General features: G+C 41.8%; 1 protein-coding gene across 5 annotated transcripts in view; it reads right to left on the bottom strand.

Annotated features, from left to right (window-relative positions):
• The window catches only part of ELMOD2 (ELMO domain containing 2), a 94,771-nt gene that overhangs the window by 7,664 nt on the left and 69,484 nt on the right, over positions 1-17,623 (bottom strand). For 3 of the 5 annotated variants that reach the window (XR_005453391.1, XM_038754986.1, XM_038754987.1), the window contains exons 1-7: positions 16,076-16,414; positions 14,257-14,285; positions 10,757-10,854; positions 8,130-8,259; positions 4,289-4,422; positions 1,031-1,099; positions 48-181 (exon numbers count right to left, since the gene is read on the bottom strand). Coding sequence is in view for 4 of the 5 variants with exons in the window: in XM_038754986.1 (XP_038610914.1) it covers positions 48-181; positions 1,031-1,099; positions 4,289-4,422; positions 8,130-8,259; positions 10,757-10,854; positions 14,257-14,285; positions 16,076-16,265 (784 nt within the window). In the remaining variant the exon portion in view is untranslated. Of the gene's footprint in view, positions 1-47; positions 182-1,030; positions 1,100-4,288; positions 4,423-8,129; positions 8,260-10,756; positions 10,855-14,256; positions 14,286-16,075; positions 16,415-17,623 lie in introns of those variants that run through there. The other 2 variants (XM_038754989.1, XM_038754988.1) reach the window with 1 other exon arrangement.

Below are 17,623 nucleotides of genomic sequence, written 5' to 3'. Positions count from 1 at the left end.
GCTGAGATTCCATTTGTCTACCAGTTGAAACTAGTTTCCACACTCACAATAAAACTGATGAAAGTGTTCTATTGTTGGGGTGCCAGGAACTAAATTATAGAGATGAAACTTCAGAGCACCACTCTTCAGCAAACTGTAAGCCATCTCTGTCAGATTAATTCCAACAATTGCATAGGAATATCTGCAACACCAAAAACATTTCCGGTTAGAGGAGAACACCCGACTTCTAAACAAAAATCTGAATTTGCTCACTGGGTTATCGACATGGAGCGTTTCACTAAAAATAGAAGTCGACTAGATTTCAGAGTTTAACCTCCTTTAAGACGTAGCTGACCACTACGGTCTAGCAGCATGGAGTAGTGGTTACAGCACGGGCTTGGGCATCAGAAGGTCCTGGGTTCTAATCCAGGCTCTGCCAGTTGTCTGCTCTATGACATTGGGCAAGTCACTTCAATTCTCTGGGCCTCAGTTACCTCATCTGTAAAATGGGGGTTGAGACAGAGTCCCATATGGGACAGAGCCTGTGTCCAACCCAATTTGCTTGCATCCAACCCAGCACTTATTCAGTGCCTGGCACACAAGTGCTTAATACTACTATTATTATTATTAATACTATTATTAATAAAACAGATCGTGAAAATGATACAGGTCTGCACAGAATTCAGAGGACAAAAAGTGAATTTTTAAACAAATAAGGACTAAATACAGTTATCTCTATGGTGTCAACACTAACTTTTTTCACTGATCTCAAAAGAAAAAGTTCTCTGACATGCTAATTATTACTATTGACAGAAAATTACAAGCATCCACTATATGTGGATTTACTTCTCAACTCACTGAAACAAGTTTTTTTGAGTAAAGAACAATTATTTATTCCTAAAAGTTCCCTACAATTTAATCTTCTTTACTTGTTGACTACTAAAACTTTTAGGAATCTGCATTTTAAGAACTGCCCTCGGAGGGTACCTTCGCTGTTTCAGATTAATTTAAATTCAAGATTTGTTATGGTTGTGCAGAACATCTGGCTTACCCCAATTTTGGATGATTGGAACGAGAAAGGATCTGATGAGCTTCGTTGGCATAATGTTCGCTAAAATACCTAAAAGTGCAACAAGATGACGTAAGTCTTTTCATTTCTTTATGGTCTCTATGAAATTAAAAAAAAAATTGATCACTGAACACAAGGGGAACCAAAACATGGGACCCCTTGGACTGCAGCATGACTAAGGGCTTGGGGTGAGAGAAAAAGACAGAAAGCAATGGGAGTGTAAACTGCTTGAGGGCAGGGAACACGTCTCCCAACTCTACTGATGTGTTAGCACCTCTTCATCAACAAATACCGTTGATTGATAGTGGCTACCAGCCCTGGGGTCTGGAAAAGGGGAAAGAGAGGAGGCAATCACCCCCTGCTCCTGGTAGTTCCAAGGTCTGGAGAGGGAAAAGGGTCACCTGCTGTAGCCCAGCTAAAAGTTCCTTCCCACTGACCCTTTTGGAAAAGGGCTAGGAGTATGTCACCCTGGTGCTATACTAAAAAATTGTGGAAGCAATTCCACATCGCATTGCATCCCATTGGGGATGGGAATGAGACCTTGGTCCCCTCCTTCAAACCTCTAATGCCCCTTCCATATTTCCTGATGCGGAACTGGGAATGGAAAAGGTGTGCTTGGGGGGGGGGGGCACACCCTCTCTGGGGGTGCTGAGGCCATCACAAAAGACCCTGTAGGGTACGTGCACCCTGGGGGCCTGGAATGTTGACATTAAATTTAGATGTTATTGCCAAAATAATCCTCCTACTCTATTGCATAAACTATTAAATATGATTCCCCTCTTCCAACCCCTTCCCTAGCTCCTTATTTCTTCCGATTCACACTGAAACTGAGAATCACAGGACTGAAGAACCGCAAAAGAATATTTACCCAGGACCTTATTTTCAAATGGGATTGGGCATAAATTATTCAAGTTGCAGTGTTGTCTATTTTTTTCTTAACTATTTCCTGAGCAGAGAGGTTCACATGTTTATTCTAAATGGAAACAAAGCAAATTAACTGAAAAGAGGTAGCATGATTTAGTGGAAAGGGCACAGGGCAGGAATTTAGGAGACTTGAATTCTATGCCGGGCTCCACCCCTTGCCTGCGGTGTGATCTTGGGCAAATTGTGATCTCGGGCTTTGGAGTCAGAGGTCATGGGTTCAAATCCCGGCTCCGCCACTTGTCAGCTGTGTGGCTTTGGGCAAGTCACTTAACTTCTCTGGGCCTCAGTTACCTCATCTGTAAAATGGGGATTAAGACTGTGAGCCCCTTGGGGGACAACCTGATTATCTTGTAACCTCCCCAGCACTTAGAACAGTGCTTTGCACATAGTAAGCGCTTAATAAATGCCATCAAAAAAAAATTAACTTCTCTGTGCCACAATTTCCTTATTTGTTAAATAGGAATGATACCTGCTCTTCCAGTTCTTCTACTGTGAATCCTGTGGGTGACAAGGATTGTGTCCTTCTTTGATTACCCTGTAGCTACCCCAAATCTTAGTGCATAGTCAGTGCTTAATTTTAACCACAATTACTTCTAAATAGTAAACTGCTTATTTTCAAGGCAGAAATTTCCGCCAGTTCCATGTTTTGTTTTGAGAAATACTTTTGCTAATTTGATGAGGTATAAAAAGATACAAGAAAGGCAAGAATGAGGTTTTAACAGTGCTTTCATTCTGCTGCTTCATGTATCAGGCTGGAAGGACTGTTTTCTCAGGATGGTTTCAAGAACAAATCCTCTACTATAGAACTGCGAAGGAAATGTCCCTGCCTCACAATCAATCTGCTCACATATTCCGATTCAACTGGCTCAAATAAGTCTCTGCCACTTTAGCTGCTAGTTCCTTTGTTCGATACCACATTAGTACAATCACTCATTCTACCCAGACTGGATTACTGCATCAGCATGCCTTTCTGATCCCCCACGTCCTGTCTCTCCCCGCTTCAGTCTATACTACATTCTGTTGCCCGGATTATCTTTCTACAGAAATATTCTGAGCATGTCACCCCCGTCCTCAAAAATCTCCAGCGGCTGCCCATCAACCTCCGTATCAAGCACAAACCTCTCACTATTGGCTTCAAAGCTCTCCATTACCTTGCCCCCACCTATCTCACCTCCCTTCTCACCTTCTACATCCCACCCCGCACACTCTGTTCCTCTGGTACTAACTTTCTCACTGTGCCTCGTTCTCGCCTGTCCCGCCGTCAACCCCTGGCCCACGTCCTACCTCTGGCCTGGAATGCCCTCCCTCCTCAAATCCGCCAAACAATCGCACTTCCCCCCCTGAAAGCCCTACTGAAGGTTCACCTCTTAAAGAAGGCCTTTCCAGACTAAACCCCCCTTTTCTTCAGCTTCCCCTCCCCATTGCCCTGACTTGCTCCCTTTGTGCTACCCCCCGCCCCACAGCACTTGTGTATATACGTACATATCTATAATTCTATTTATTTATATTAATGCCTGTTTCCTTTTTTGATATGCATATATCTACAATTCAATTTATTTATATTGATACTATTGATGCCTGTTTACTTGTTTTGATGACTGTCTCCCCCTTCTAGACTGAGCCCGTTGTGGGCAGGGATTATCACTGTTGCTGAATTGTACTTTCCAAGTGCTTAGTGCAGTGCTCTGCACACAGTAAGCGTTCAGTAAATATGAATGAATGAATACCCAGGTTCATTCATTCAAGCACATTTATTGAGTGCTTACTATGTGCAGAGCACTGTACTAAGTGCTTGGGAGAGTACAATGTAACACTAAACAGATACATTCCCTGCCCTAGGTAGGTTCTCAACTAACTTGAGCTAAAATGTACCTGGTGAAGAATTTAAAATATGTCTGGGTCTGTCCCCTCAGCAGAAATAAAAATGTGCAGAGAGGTGAAAATGGGAGCCGGCAAAGGAGCACCACGGGGAGAGAAGCCCGGCTAAGGGACGGAGGAAACTGGGGGGATTTTTCCCTTCTAGAGTCCATCATCTTTATCTGGGTGCATTTCCCTGAAGGATGGTGAAAGGGGAAATCTTACTGTTTCTTTATAAGTACTGAGAGGGATTGAGGGGGTGAGAGGAAAACATCACAGGCTGGAGCTAAACTAATTGGGATACTTCTTTACCATTTCCAGAGGCAGGCATTATTAGGAAGTACTGCAATACAAGTTTAGACAGGGTCGAAAAGAAAGAAAACAGTATTTGAGAGGTCGTTATGTTTCAAACACATGCAATTTCATTTGGAAAAGAAAGGAATGTATATTTTCACTTACACAAGATTGACTAATCCCAGCATGCCCATTCCTCTGAAGTCTGTTTTGGGATCATCACCTTGGAAACCAATATCTCCCCATTGCTTGGTGATTCTAGTCTTCAGTTTTTCATTAGGCATCAGCTGATTCCAAAGCTGAACAAACATGCTTCCATATTACAAATAATAGAAATTCTTAATTTTCCAGGGTTTTTTTTTAACCCCCATTAACATGTCATTCATTAATGTCATAGTTTTGAAATTACGTGGCAACAATGCCAATGTTCAATTTGGACTGTGGATAGGTCATAATTCAAAAAACTAAAGGCAGACTACTTTTTAGCTTTCAAGCTATTTCTCTGGGTCAGCTAGAACTGTGGCTTATTGGCTTTTAGTTTTTCCCATTGATTATTCTTTCCAGATCCGGGCAGCAGGAGGACAGCAGGTAAGGAAGGCCATTTCTGTTTCGATGTTTGGATTTTTCTTTGACCTCCATGCTTCTCCACTGGCTTGATCCCGGAAAGGGGAATTTGTAGCAAAGTAAGGTTCCCTACATTTTGTCTCCTGACTCACATGGATTAGAGTGGACTGCTGTCTTTAAATTCACGTTTGGCTTGTCAATGGGTTCTTACTGAGGAAGGAAACAAGTAGAATTTGAGGGGTGAGCCTGGACTCTTATGGGCAGGGATCGTGTTGGCTCATTCTGTTGTACTGTACTTTCCCGAGTGCTTAGTACAGCACTCTGCACATAGTAAGCACTTCATTCATTCATTCAATCACTCTTATTGAGTACTTACTGTGTGCAGAGCGCTGTACTAAGCACTTGGAAAATACTATTTGGCAACAAGGAGACAATCCCTACCCAACAACGGGAAGTACCACTGACTGATTGACATACAAAAAGGGGCAAGAAACCATCTTTGTAGCCAGATCCAGTAGGCAAAGGTCAGTCACTTCTTACTTTATATTTGCAGTTTTTCTTTAACCTCTATGGTCCTCCACCAGTTTGACCCAGGAAAGGGAAGTTCTTAGGGCTACTTGGTCCCCTGCCCTTAGTCTCCTGGTTAACCTGGAATAGAGTGAAGTTTCCTACATATACCACACATTTTCCTCCTTTTACAACTGGCACTTCCATATCCAGTCAGTAGACTACAACTGGATGTTCTCTTGTGGTGCAAAACCATCATCAGCCTATAAGAAGAACAGTGCTGACAGGATATTAACTGATCAGGTCCAGAGTCGATTTCAAAGCACCAAGCGAGACTAGGCTAGCAGACAAAAGGTGAGCTCACCAGAAACAGATACTGGGCACAACTTCCTCTTAGAAAACTGGTTATCAGAAGTTGGATTTGCAAATCAGGCAATCACTAATATCAGGCCTTCCAAATCTGCCTAGAGGCATGCTAGCTGAAGACCTCACATCTGCTCACAAAACAAAATCTTTGCCACCAGCATATGTCTCCACAAGGTGCTGGGAAAAAAGCCCAAAACATTTATTCAAAGATTTATACACAGTCATGGGAGTGCCAACACCAAATAAGCTAATTATAATGGATGATTTTAATGCTAGGGTTGGTAGCCATACTCAACCTGGGCCACATGGAACTGGCAAACTAAAACAACAACAGCTGAATGAATGCCCCAAAACCTCCTCATGATCCCCAACTCCATTTTGCATTTGCCGGATAAAGAAGACCATCAGCCAGAAAAATACCATGTCAACATGTCAACATAATAATAATAATAATGATGGTATTTGTTAAGCGCTTACTATATGCAAAGCACATAGTAACATGTAACATAGCATGTGTAACATAGTAACATAGTCAACATGTCCCATCCCCCCTGCCCTACCTCCTTCCCCTCCCCACAGCACCTGTATATATGTTTGTACAAATTTACCACTCTATTTCTTTTACTTGTACATATTTACTATTCTATTTATAGTGTTAATGATGTGCATTTAGCTTTAATTCTATTTGTTCTGACGACTTGACACCCGTCCACATGTTTTGTTTTGTTGTCTGTCTCCCCCTTCTAGACTGTGAGCCCGCTGTTGGGTAGGGACTGTCTCTATATGTTGCCAACTTGTACTTCCCAAGCGCTTAGTACAGTGCTCTGCACACAGTAAGCGCTCAATAAATACAATTAAATGAATGAATGAATGAATGAACAGTGGCATGTCATCAAATAGATCAGGACAGCAGAGGGAACTCGAGGACCTACATATCCCAGCAGCCGTGGATGGAACGGATGAATGGTCATCTCATATAGCTCACACCAACCACAAAATTACTTCTACTTGTGGTCTGTAGGCCAGTTTGGACAGTTAAACATTAAGATCTTGAACAGTGGGAAATCTGCACGGAGCTCTGGAGCAATATTACAACAGCTCTGTTGGAACAGGGAACTCCAACCTCAACAGCCTCAAGAGACGCAACAAGGCCAAGTGGAAAGAGAATAGGCCTGAGAGTCAGAGAATATGAGTTCTAATATCAGCTCCATCACCTGTTTTCTGCGTAACCTTGGGCAAGTCACTTAACTTCTCTTGTGTCTCAGTTTTCTCAACTGTGAAATCCCCATTTTGTAGAGGAGGTAACTGAGACCCAGAGAAGTTAAACCACTCGCCCAATGTCACATGGCAGACAAGTGGCAGAGCCAGGAGTAGAACAGGTCCTCTGCCTCCCAGAGACCTGTACTTTCTTAATTAGGTCACGCTGCTTCACCCATGAAACCAATGGTAAATTTCACTATCAGTGGCATTTCCTTCAAGGATGACAAAAGTGACAAACTCTATTGGGGCTGGCAGGTTGAAAATAGATCAATATTTTACAGAAACCTAAAACTTGAAGGGGGTCTTTTCCCTTACTAGCTACTGTTTCCACAAAGCTCTAGAAGAAGAATTTGCACCAAACTACTGTAACCCCGCTCTCTGAGGAGTGTAGATAGTTTCGAGAACAAGGGTAGGCATAAATCAATTCATGAATTGATACCAGCCTGCCAAAACCCTAATCCCATTTCCCCCACACCTAATTTTAGCAGATTTTAAATAGTGGAAGCACCAAGAAGGTATGGGGAGTTAGTTATGCCAGGCACGGGGCTAAGTTGAGTTGGGTTCATGAAAGCCCAGAGCAAGACTGAACAAGAAGAGGAAAAAAAAAATACTCACAAGACCAAGCTGTTCCACTACTGCTTCTGGGCAAGTTTAAAGGTGGTAATTTTTTGTTTTACAAGACAACTGTTGGCCAGAAATTGTGCCTATGCTTTCAGTGCTTTTCTTATTGTTTCACGTGACTATCCCAGGCTTCAACTGTTGTTAATCATTCTTTATCATCAATACTCCACAGTTACAAGGTTTGATTTGATGCCAATAAACTAAAGGACTCATACACTATATTTGGAATTGGAGGAAAAAGGAAGAAAGCCTTCTTTCTATGAACGATTTGTATTAAGAATTGAATAAAAAAATCTAAAGTTTGCTGATAGTTCATTTTTCACTTGGAATGATTTCAAATAATATCTGGAAAATGAATCTAATCTAATAAAGAATTATTTAACTTTACTCATTTACCTTGCTTAAAAAGGAATGGTTAGAGGACATAAAGTTGCTAAATGTTTTCAATGAAAATCAGCTTTAACAGATAAATTAAAATGTTCATATGCCACAAATTACTTAAATATACTTCTTGAAGGGTTTAAGTGTATCTGATCAACCAAATTTATAGCTAGTCTTCCAACTGTCAGGGTTTTAAAAAAAAGAGAGAGACAAGTTTATCTATCATCTATAAAATCATTTCCACCTGGTAATTTTTCAGTTTTCTAAAAAGTTATTATGACTCCAAAGTCAGAAGAAAACACTTTACCTTGATTAGTAACTTTTCATGCTCCTGGTTATCAGAGTCATAAGGTTTTTTTCTCACATTTTCGACATCCAGGTAGAGCTTCTTATAACCTGATATCTGTAGCAAACACACCTCCATATTGATTTTAAAACTGCAATTCAAAAACAGGTTCACAAAGGAGAAAGTTGTCATTGTCCTATTTCTAAAAGCAATATCTATTTAACTGAAATACAAATTTTACCTTAAAAAGAGGCTCACAGTTTCAGCATTGCCTAGCCTTGACAATAGCTAGCTACTTATCCTAGGAAAGAAGCCATTTCCCCTAACTCTAATATTTTAAATGTCCATCTCCCTAACTAGACTGTAAGCTTCTTTAAGGACAGGGATTGTGTCTACCAAGCACTTAGTACAGTGAGAGTGAGAAATAAAGAATGTGATTTATATTCCACTTGTATGATTTCAGAGCAGGTGGGCTGATAAAATATGTGAGTTTATAATTTTTAGCCATTATAAATTAATAATGAAGAGGTTCCAAAGGTCACAAAACTTCTTTATTTTAGAAGTAATTTCAGAGTAAAACTTAACTTTTCCCAAGCCCAGGGGATCTGTTCCTGAAGAAACCACACTGCTGAGCGGAATGCCCAAAACAACCTATTTCACACCTACAGGGCAAAGATAGTCATTTTTCTGTCATTACAGCTCCCTTAGTTCATTATTTCAGTCAGCAACACCACTATCCTGGAAAAAGATCAAGTGGCTGTATTGCTTGGATTATAAACACAGTGTTTTTCAAACCAAACCACAGAAAAAGAAAGACTGCAAATCCAAAAGGAGGCATCCAAATCTAGGCGGTTCATTTGTTTCCCACAGGCCTACAGCAAAGCCATACAGCAGGAATCCAGAGAAGAGACCTGACTTCTTTGGGCCACCTTTCAGCAGGTTCTTGGAAAGAAAGCACCCTGGAAGGGAATCGGAATTGCTAACAGGTGCCTGGCGGGAAGTAACCCGTTGACAAAGCACAGATTGGCAGGAACTTCAAGGGTTCCATCTGCTCCAGCCTCTGCTTCTACTCAGGTGAATGACTAAACCAACCAGGCCATATAGATATCTACTCTTTTCTTAAACATCTCCAGGAACAAAGACCCTCCCACATCCCCCATTAGTAGCTTTATCTAGTGTTTTAATCACCCTGAGAACCTAGAATCAATCCATCATACTTGAGTGCTTACTGTGGGGGGGGCACCGTTCAATATAACAAAGTTGGTAGACATGTTCTCTGCTCACTAGGAGGTTACAGTCTACTGGGGGGGGGGGACAGCCAAAATAAATTACAGAGTTGTACATAAGTGCCGTTGGGCTGAGGGTGGGGTGATAAAGGAGTGCAAATTCAAGTGCAAGGGCGACAAAGAAGGGAGTGGGAAAAGAGGAAACGAGGGTTTAATCAGGTAAGGCCTCTTGGAGGAGCTGCTATTTTAGTAAGACTTTGAAGGCGTGGAGAGTGGGAGAGTCTTTCAGATATGAAGTGGGAGGGAGTTCCAGGCCAGAGGAAGGATGTGGGCAACAGGCTGGTGGCGAGATAAATGAGATTGAGGTACAGTGAGTAGGTTGGCGACAGAGGAGATTGAGGTACAGTGAGTAGGTTGGCGACAGAGGAGCAGAGTGAGCATGCTGGGTTGTTGGAAGAAATCAGCGAGGTAAGGTGTCGGAGTTGGGGGACCAAGGTGATTGAGGGCTTAAAAGATGTAGAAAGTGTGAGAAAAAAAGGTTTTAAAGGAGTTTCTTTGGTGGAGAGGTTGCTGGGAAGCCACTGGAGGTTCTTGAGTGCAGAAACGTATTGAACTTTTTTTTTTTTTTTTTAGAAAAATGTTCTTGTGCAGCAGAGTGAAGTATGGACTGGAATGGGGAGGAGGAAGACAGGAGGCAGGGAAGTCAGTGAGGAGGCTGATACAGTAATCACGAAAAGACAGGATAAGTGCTTGGATCAACATAGTAGTAGTTTGGATAGAGAGGAAAGGGTCGATTTTAGGGATGCTGTGAAGGTTGAATTGACAGGATGCTCAGGGTGGCGGGTGGGGGGGGGGGTCACATAACTAATTCTTCCTTAAAGAAACAAATATCCCTTGCTTTAAAATCCAAGTCAATATCTTCTTGTTTGGTCCCATGTGGTACAGAGCCCAATTCGGTCAACAAATACTACATACTTGGAAGGCAGCATAACTAACAGGATCCAACAGGAGATCTTCTACAAAGAAGAAAATACCCCATTCTTAGCTGCCCGCATACATTTAAGAGCTGTACTTATATCCTTTTCCCCAAGTTAGTAAAAATGGGACAGAATATAAGCCTCACTTTTCCACTGATTCAATAATGTTTCTCTGGAATGCATCTACATTGCTATGTAGGGCTTAAGAATACTGTACTTAGAATCTGCGACCACTGTTATGACTCAAGTCTGGCATGAAAATTCAGCAAATTTAAAGTTTCATATACATAAACTATAGAATACAATGCCCCTTTCCTTCCACACATCCATAAAACAGAGATTTCAGTTTTGTCATTAGCAAAGAATTAAAGGATTCAGGAAGTACCAGTGGCAAACCAGGTCGCAGTCTAACAGAAAAACAGTATTTTACTAACCACAAACATACCCTGGGTCCTTCTGAGGGTTAATCTTCTTTTCCTTCATTATATCTTCTACCCATATTTCCACTTCACTCTCATTGGCATGAACAGCATTCTGTAAAATCTATTGGCACATCAAAAAACAAAGGACTCAACATTTGCAGGCTTATTAGGAGGGAATTTGAGTTTAGAATATAAAGAACAAAAGGTTCAGCCTATTGAACCGCCAAAAATTGATGCGGTTTAAAAAATAACTTGCTCTACTAAATCAAAAGTGTGCAAGAGTATAGTTCAGAAAAACTGAAAAGCAATATGGTCCAGGGAATAAATATCCAATAAAACACCAGACTGGAGAGCAAGAGGCATGAGTTCTGCCTTCTCTACTGTTTTGAAACTTGGGAGAAGTCTCTACACCTTCTAAACATATACAAAACACATGGTGGTGGTTGCTTGTAAAACTCTTTAAAAACTGATTTTTGAGAGAAAAAGTGATTTACATGGAAAGAGGCAAACCTTCTTTGTAAGTTGTTTAATATTTAAATGCCAGAAGGGAAGAAAGAAACCATCAGCACAAAGAACTTTAAGGACAGATGTTACAATATGCTGAACTTTCAGAGTTTAAAGCGCAGTATACAGCAACGTATAATCAATACTAGTTTAGCTTTTTCTAGAAAAGAGATTGTTAATCACTCTATGCTATTACTCTGAAAAATCTTATATTGTGAATAGCTTCTTTCGAATGGAAGGCATACAATGATCTGTAAAGAGCAGTACCAACTACCTTGGGTTGCAATAGTATTGCAGCTTGCCTTACCTGCAGTTAGGCATTCACTGTTATTGGACGGCAGACGTTTATTAAGTGAGAGGGTGCACAACGAACTCCTCAACAACTTCCAACTGAAGCTGAGTAAGACTACCTCTCAGAGCCTTTAGAAAACATTCCACTTAAAAAAAAAAAATCAATGGGCTCTTGGTCAATAAATCATATTTATTAAGCTCCTACTGTGTGCACAGCACTGTACTAAGCACTTGGGAGAGTACACTATAACAGAACGGACACATTCCCTCCCCATAACGAGTTTACAGTCTGAAGGGGGAAGGCCTCAGAGAAGAGGTAAATAATGGACTATCACTACTGTAGGAAAGCAGAAAAAAATTCAATTCAGCAGCTTTCACTTAACCCGGGAATGCAACTAACTCAATTATCCAGGGCAATAGGAAAGAGACAGAATCATCAATCATATTTATTGAGTGCTTACTATATGCAGAGCACTGTACTAAGCGCTTATCAGCCTCCACCCCCACCAAACCTTTTTTCACTAGAGAGGGATTGGCAAAGCCAGGGCTGGAGGTGCAGCCAGGAGGCCTGTGACTCCTCTTCCTCCATTAGTGCTTCGGGATCTTCCAAACAGCCCTACCCGCTCTTGGCTACCATCGTTGGGTGAGGCCCCATCCAGCCGAAACAACTGCCGGGACGTTGGGAAACTTGTAATTGTTCGGCTCGAGGCAGCGAGGAGCTGGAAAACTGTCCCTTTAGTGGTAACACATTCCAGGTTTGGTTATTCATTTCATTTGTTTTTAATGGTATTTGTTAAGAACTTACTATGTGCTGTACTAAAGCACTGGGGCAGACACAAGTTAATCAGGTTGGACGCAGTCCATGTCCCATATGGGGTTCACAGTCTTAATCCCCATTTTACAGATGAGGTAACAGACACAGAGAAGTGAAGTAACTTGCCCAAGGCCACACAGCAGACAAGTGGCAGAACTGGGATTAGAACCCAGTCCTTCTGATTTCCAGGCCTGTGCTCTATCCAGTAGGCCATGCTGCTTCTCTGTATACAGCTGTATATACTGGTTTCACTATATTTATCCTGTGATTTCTTTCCCTGTGTATCTGTCCCTCATTCCCCCCAACAAACCCTTTTAGACCGTTAGCTTCTTATGGGCCAGGGATATACCTGATCATCCCTATGCCTTTAACCACTGCATACTACATTGTTTCGTACGTGCATCTCCCAATGGGTCACTCTGCCTGTCTACTTAATAATAATAATGATGGCATTTATTAAGCGCTTAATATGTGCAAAGCGCTGGGGAGGTTACAGGGGATTGTCCCACATGGAGCTCACAGTCTTAATCCCCATTTTACAGATGAAGGGAACTGAGGCTCAGTGAAGTGACTTGCCCAAAGTCACACAGCTGACAAGTGGCGGAGCCGGGATTAGAACCCACGACCTCTGAATTCCACGCCCGGGCTCTTTCCACTATGCCACGCTGCTTCTCTTCTACTTATTTGTGGCACTCAATTAGCAGGGATGAGATGAGGGTGAGCAGCACCACACAAATCACTAGAGATATAATCGACCTCCTCAAACAGATTCTCAGTCCCAGCGTTTTCAGGACCAGACCAAGATGCTTCCAACGTACACAAAAAGAGACTCTGTAGTTCTTTATAAGTGTAACACAATAATTAAAAGGAGCTGCTAACGGGAAGTCAAGTAAACCAGTTTGATTTTGTATTCTTTTTCTTGCTCTACTCATCCTGCCTTGGGGAGGGAAGGAGGAACCCCAGATAAATAGCTGAAGAAGCGTTACTCCAAACATGTGAAACAGCACAAGCCTTCTGTCCCAGTTTCTGTTTTTCTAATGGTATTTAAGCGCTTACTATGTACCGGGCACTGTACTAAGCACGGGGGTAGATACAAGCTAATCAGGCTAGGCACAGTCCATGACCCACATACCGCATTTTACAGATGAGGTAATTAAGGCACAGAGAAGTGAAGTGACTTGCCCAGCAGCCAAGCGGAGGAGCCAGGATTAGAACCCAGGATCTTCTGACGCCCAGGTCTATGCTCTGTCCACTAGGCCACGCTGCTTCTTCCCTTAATCATAACAAAACTGATCCCTACAACACCTCAAATTACCTGGACTTTGCCATGATGCTTTCGTGAACACCGAGTGAAGAAAATAGTTATTTTATTTTTTATAAAGAACACACAAATACAGAAGTCCACGGAAAAGAGTGAAACGGCAAAATCCTTGGCTGATATATGCAGTCAGGTTACTCCCTTAAAGCACTCCCAGTGACATAGTAAGCTCTTAACAAATACCATAAAAAAAGCACACTGGCTTAACAGGCTAAGAGAGGATAGTGTTCAAAGTGCTTAGTACAGTGCTCTGCACCCAGTAGGCGCTTAATTAATACGATTGAATGAATGAAAGAAGAAGAAATGAAACAGCAAATGCAAATGTAGACTAAGGGACTACCTTCAGATGCTCATGATGAGAAGGGACTCAGTCACATCTTTTTAATCAGCCATAACTGCACCCCTGTGTATTTTCTCCCAGTGCTTAGTACAGTGTTCTGCACACTGTAAGCATTTAATAAACACTACTGCCTCATAGCAACAACACCAAACTCCTCAAGGGACAGTAACATCTGTGTGTACATTTCCAGACACACAAATTAAAAAATGCACTGTTTTCTAAGAGCAAATAGACTTAAAGAATTGTATCATTATACCTTATTCTTTGAGAATTCCAGGGAATATTCTGAAGAAAAAGACAGAAAAACAAAGTATTAAGTCAATGCCCTTTATATATTGAATGAGTATCTAGTATACAAAATATGCATTTGCAGTTTAGTACTTCTAGAGGTCGAATCATGGGACATCATTTATGAGACACATGACATCAACTTAAACTATTCTTTGGAAATCGATATTTGGAGCCAGGATAACTTTTTTTAGCTGCTTTTTTACAATTAAATCACAATGCTTCCATATAGAGATGCTGCGGATGGTGAGACTGTAACCTTGAATGTGTCGCACAGAGAATCTCCTTGGCTAACTGGTGTGCTTGCGTCCAATTAAAAACCAGGCAAACTAAAGGAAATCCAGGAAACAATTTGGTGCTGTACTTGAGGGTACTGAAAAATCAAAGTCCCCAAGCCAGCCAAATAAAAGAAAGCACACATGCAACACAGCAGAATGTCTCCACTGTAAAAGCCTTCAGATTCTGCAGTGACGAGAGGAAAAAAAGAGCTGCACCATTTCTAAAATTAAAGCAATCCTCAGTCTCTTCCAAGGCTGCCAAATAAAATGTTAATGTCTTCCTCACCGAGCTCTGCTTACCAGATCACTTTCCGAAGACATCATTCAGCACACATCTCCCCGCTCCTCAGAAAGCTCTAATGGTTGCCCATCCCTTTGCGGATCATGCAGGAACTCCAGACCACTGGCTTGAAAACCGTCAGCGCTCTGTCTCCCTCCTAATTATTCATTCATTGTCGCATTTATTGAGCACTTACTATGTGCAGAGCACAGCCCACTCCACCTCAGTTTACACTCTACGTTCCTCTGAAGCTAACCTACTTTCTGTACCTTGTTCTCATCCCACTGTTGGGTAGGGACTGTCTCTATATGTTGCCAACTTGTACTTCCCAAGCGCTTAGTATAGTGCTCTGCATCATCAATCGTATTTATTGAGCGCTTACTATGTGCAGAGCACTGTACTAAGCGCTTGGGAAGTACAAATTGGCAACATATAGAGACAGTCCCTACCCAACAGTGGGCTCACAGTCTAAAAGACTCTGCATACAGTAAGCGCTCAATAAATACAACTGATTGATTGACCTCTCACTGCTGACCACTCACTCACATCCTCCCAACTGCCTGGAATTCCGGGACCCTTCATATCTGACAAACTGCTGTTCTCCAATTATCCAGGCTCTTCAGACATCTCACCTCCTCCAGGAGGTGCTTCCCCAGTAACCTCTAATCTCATTTTTATATACCTTATCTGCCACATGGGCCTCTCTGTGCCACACATGTGCTTAAATTACAGAATCCCCCACAGGACTGATGTATACATATCTTATTCACTCTATTTCTCCCCTTCCTGTAAATTTATTTAAGTGTCTTCCTCTCTGATGTATACATATCTTATACACTCTATTTCTCCCCTTACTGTAAATTTATTTAACGTGTCTTCCTCTCTGATGTATACATATCTTATACACTCTATTTCTCCCCTTACTGTAAATTTATTTAAGTGTCTTCCTCCCTGCTTGGCTGTGAGCTCCTTGAAGAGGTGGCTTAAGACCTCTAACTTTTTTGAACTCTCCCAAGGGCTCAATAATGTTGGGCACAGAGCAGGAGCTCAGTAAATAGTACTGACTGAGAACACTCAAAACCACCAATTTTGTCTAATACACCTATATATCCAGTTAAGGCCTCTCTTTAACAGAAGTTTCCCCTAGGACCAAACAATTCCCAAAGGGCAAGGCTGAAACACTTAAGGGACCAAAGCATTTTCATCGTACAAAACTTTTTTAGTATTACCTATTCTTTGGGTCCTTCGCGCCCCTTCTTTGGTATCATCAAAAATGCGCTGCAATTCACATTTTCTGGTGAGGTGATGCAAGACCCATTTCATCCAGAACCGAAAAAAGTTACTAAATAGGTACTGCCACAAAGAAAGGAACATTTTCTGGGTAGGAGAAAAAAACAAACATGCACAATAAATGAACATAGAAGATTTTAAGTGACTGCAATAAATTATTATACAACTTGGATGACCCGGCCCCAAATGGTGATTCTAAATCTAGCTTACATATTGATACTTGAACATAATGAGTCTAAGAACTGCAGCACTGTAAGCCTCATTTCTAAGATTGCGACTGCGGAGTCTGGTCAAATAAAATACATTCAGACCTAGACAGGGCTTAAGTTAGAATACAAAGTCATCAGACAATGCCGCAAATAATCTTACTTTTAAAGAAGTAAACCCTATTTCAAAATCTTTTCCCATTGGATCTTGAAAAAAGTCTGTTTTAATCAGTGAACAGTATCTTATTACTATTTGATCAGTTTTACCGTAACACTTGTTTTAATAAGCTCTGTTAAGGAGTTAGGAAATGGTCTTCCAGCTACACAAGTTTGCAGGGCAGACATGGGAAGCAGCATGGCCTAATGGAAAGAGCACCGGCCTGGGACTCGGAGAATCTGGTTTCGAACCCACGCTTTGCCACTGTCTGCCGGATGACCTTGGGCAAGTCATTTAACTTCTCTGTGCCTCAAATTCCTTCATCTGCAAAAAGGGGATTCAATACTTATTCTCCCTCCTACCTAGACTTGAGCCCAATTTGGGACCCACAGTAATAATAACAGTAATAATAATAATGGTATTTAAGCGTGTACTATGTGCCACACACTGTTCTAAGCACTTGGGGGTGGGGTGGGGGGACACACACAAGGTAAACAGGTTGTCCCACGTGGGGCTCACGGTCTTAATCCCCATTTTACAGATGAGGTAGCTGAAGCATAGAGAAGTGAAGTGACTTGCCCAAATCACACAGCTGATAAGTGGTGGAGCCAGGATTAGAACCCATGACCTCGGACTCCCAAACCCGTGCTCCTTCCACTGAGCCACGCGTGTACCTACTTGAGAGTCTAGTACAGTGCTTGGCAAACAGTAAGCGCTTAAAAAGCACAATTACTATTATCTGTTGTCCATGTGTAGGTAATAAAAAGCAATTTCTTCAAGAATGCAACTTCAGAAGCACTGTGGCCTAGTGGATAGAGCACGGGACAGGAAATCAGAAGTTGGGTTCTAATTCCAGCTCTGCCACTTGGCTGTTGTGTGACCTTGGGTAAGTCACTTCACTTCTCTGGGCCTCAGTTACCTCTTCTGTAAAATGGAGATTAGTAAAGTGAGCCCCAAGTGGGACGCGTAAACTCATTGTGGGCAGGGAACACCTCTATCAACTCTGTTACGTTAAACTCTCCCAAGCAATAAGTTCAGTGCTCTACACACAGTAAGTGCTCAATCAATCAATCGTATTTATTGAGCGCTTACTGTGTGCAGAGCACTGTACTAAGCGCTTGGGA

The sequence above is a fragment of the Tachyglossus aculeatus genome, chromosome 12, assembly GCF_015852505.1.
Source record: "Tachyglossus aculeatus isolate mTacAcu1 chromosome 12, mTacAcu1.pri, whole genome shotgun sequence".
Classification (NCBI taxonomy): Eukaryota; Metazoa; Chordata; class Mammalia; order Monotremata; family Tachyglossidae; genus Tachyglossus; species Tachyglossus aculeatus.
This window is presented reverse-complemented; position numbering and strand designations above follow the sequence as displayed.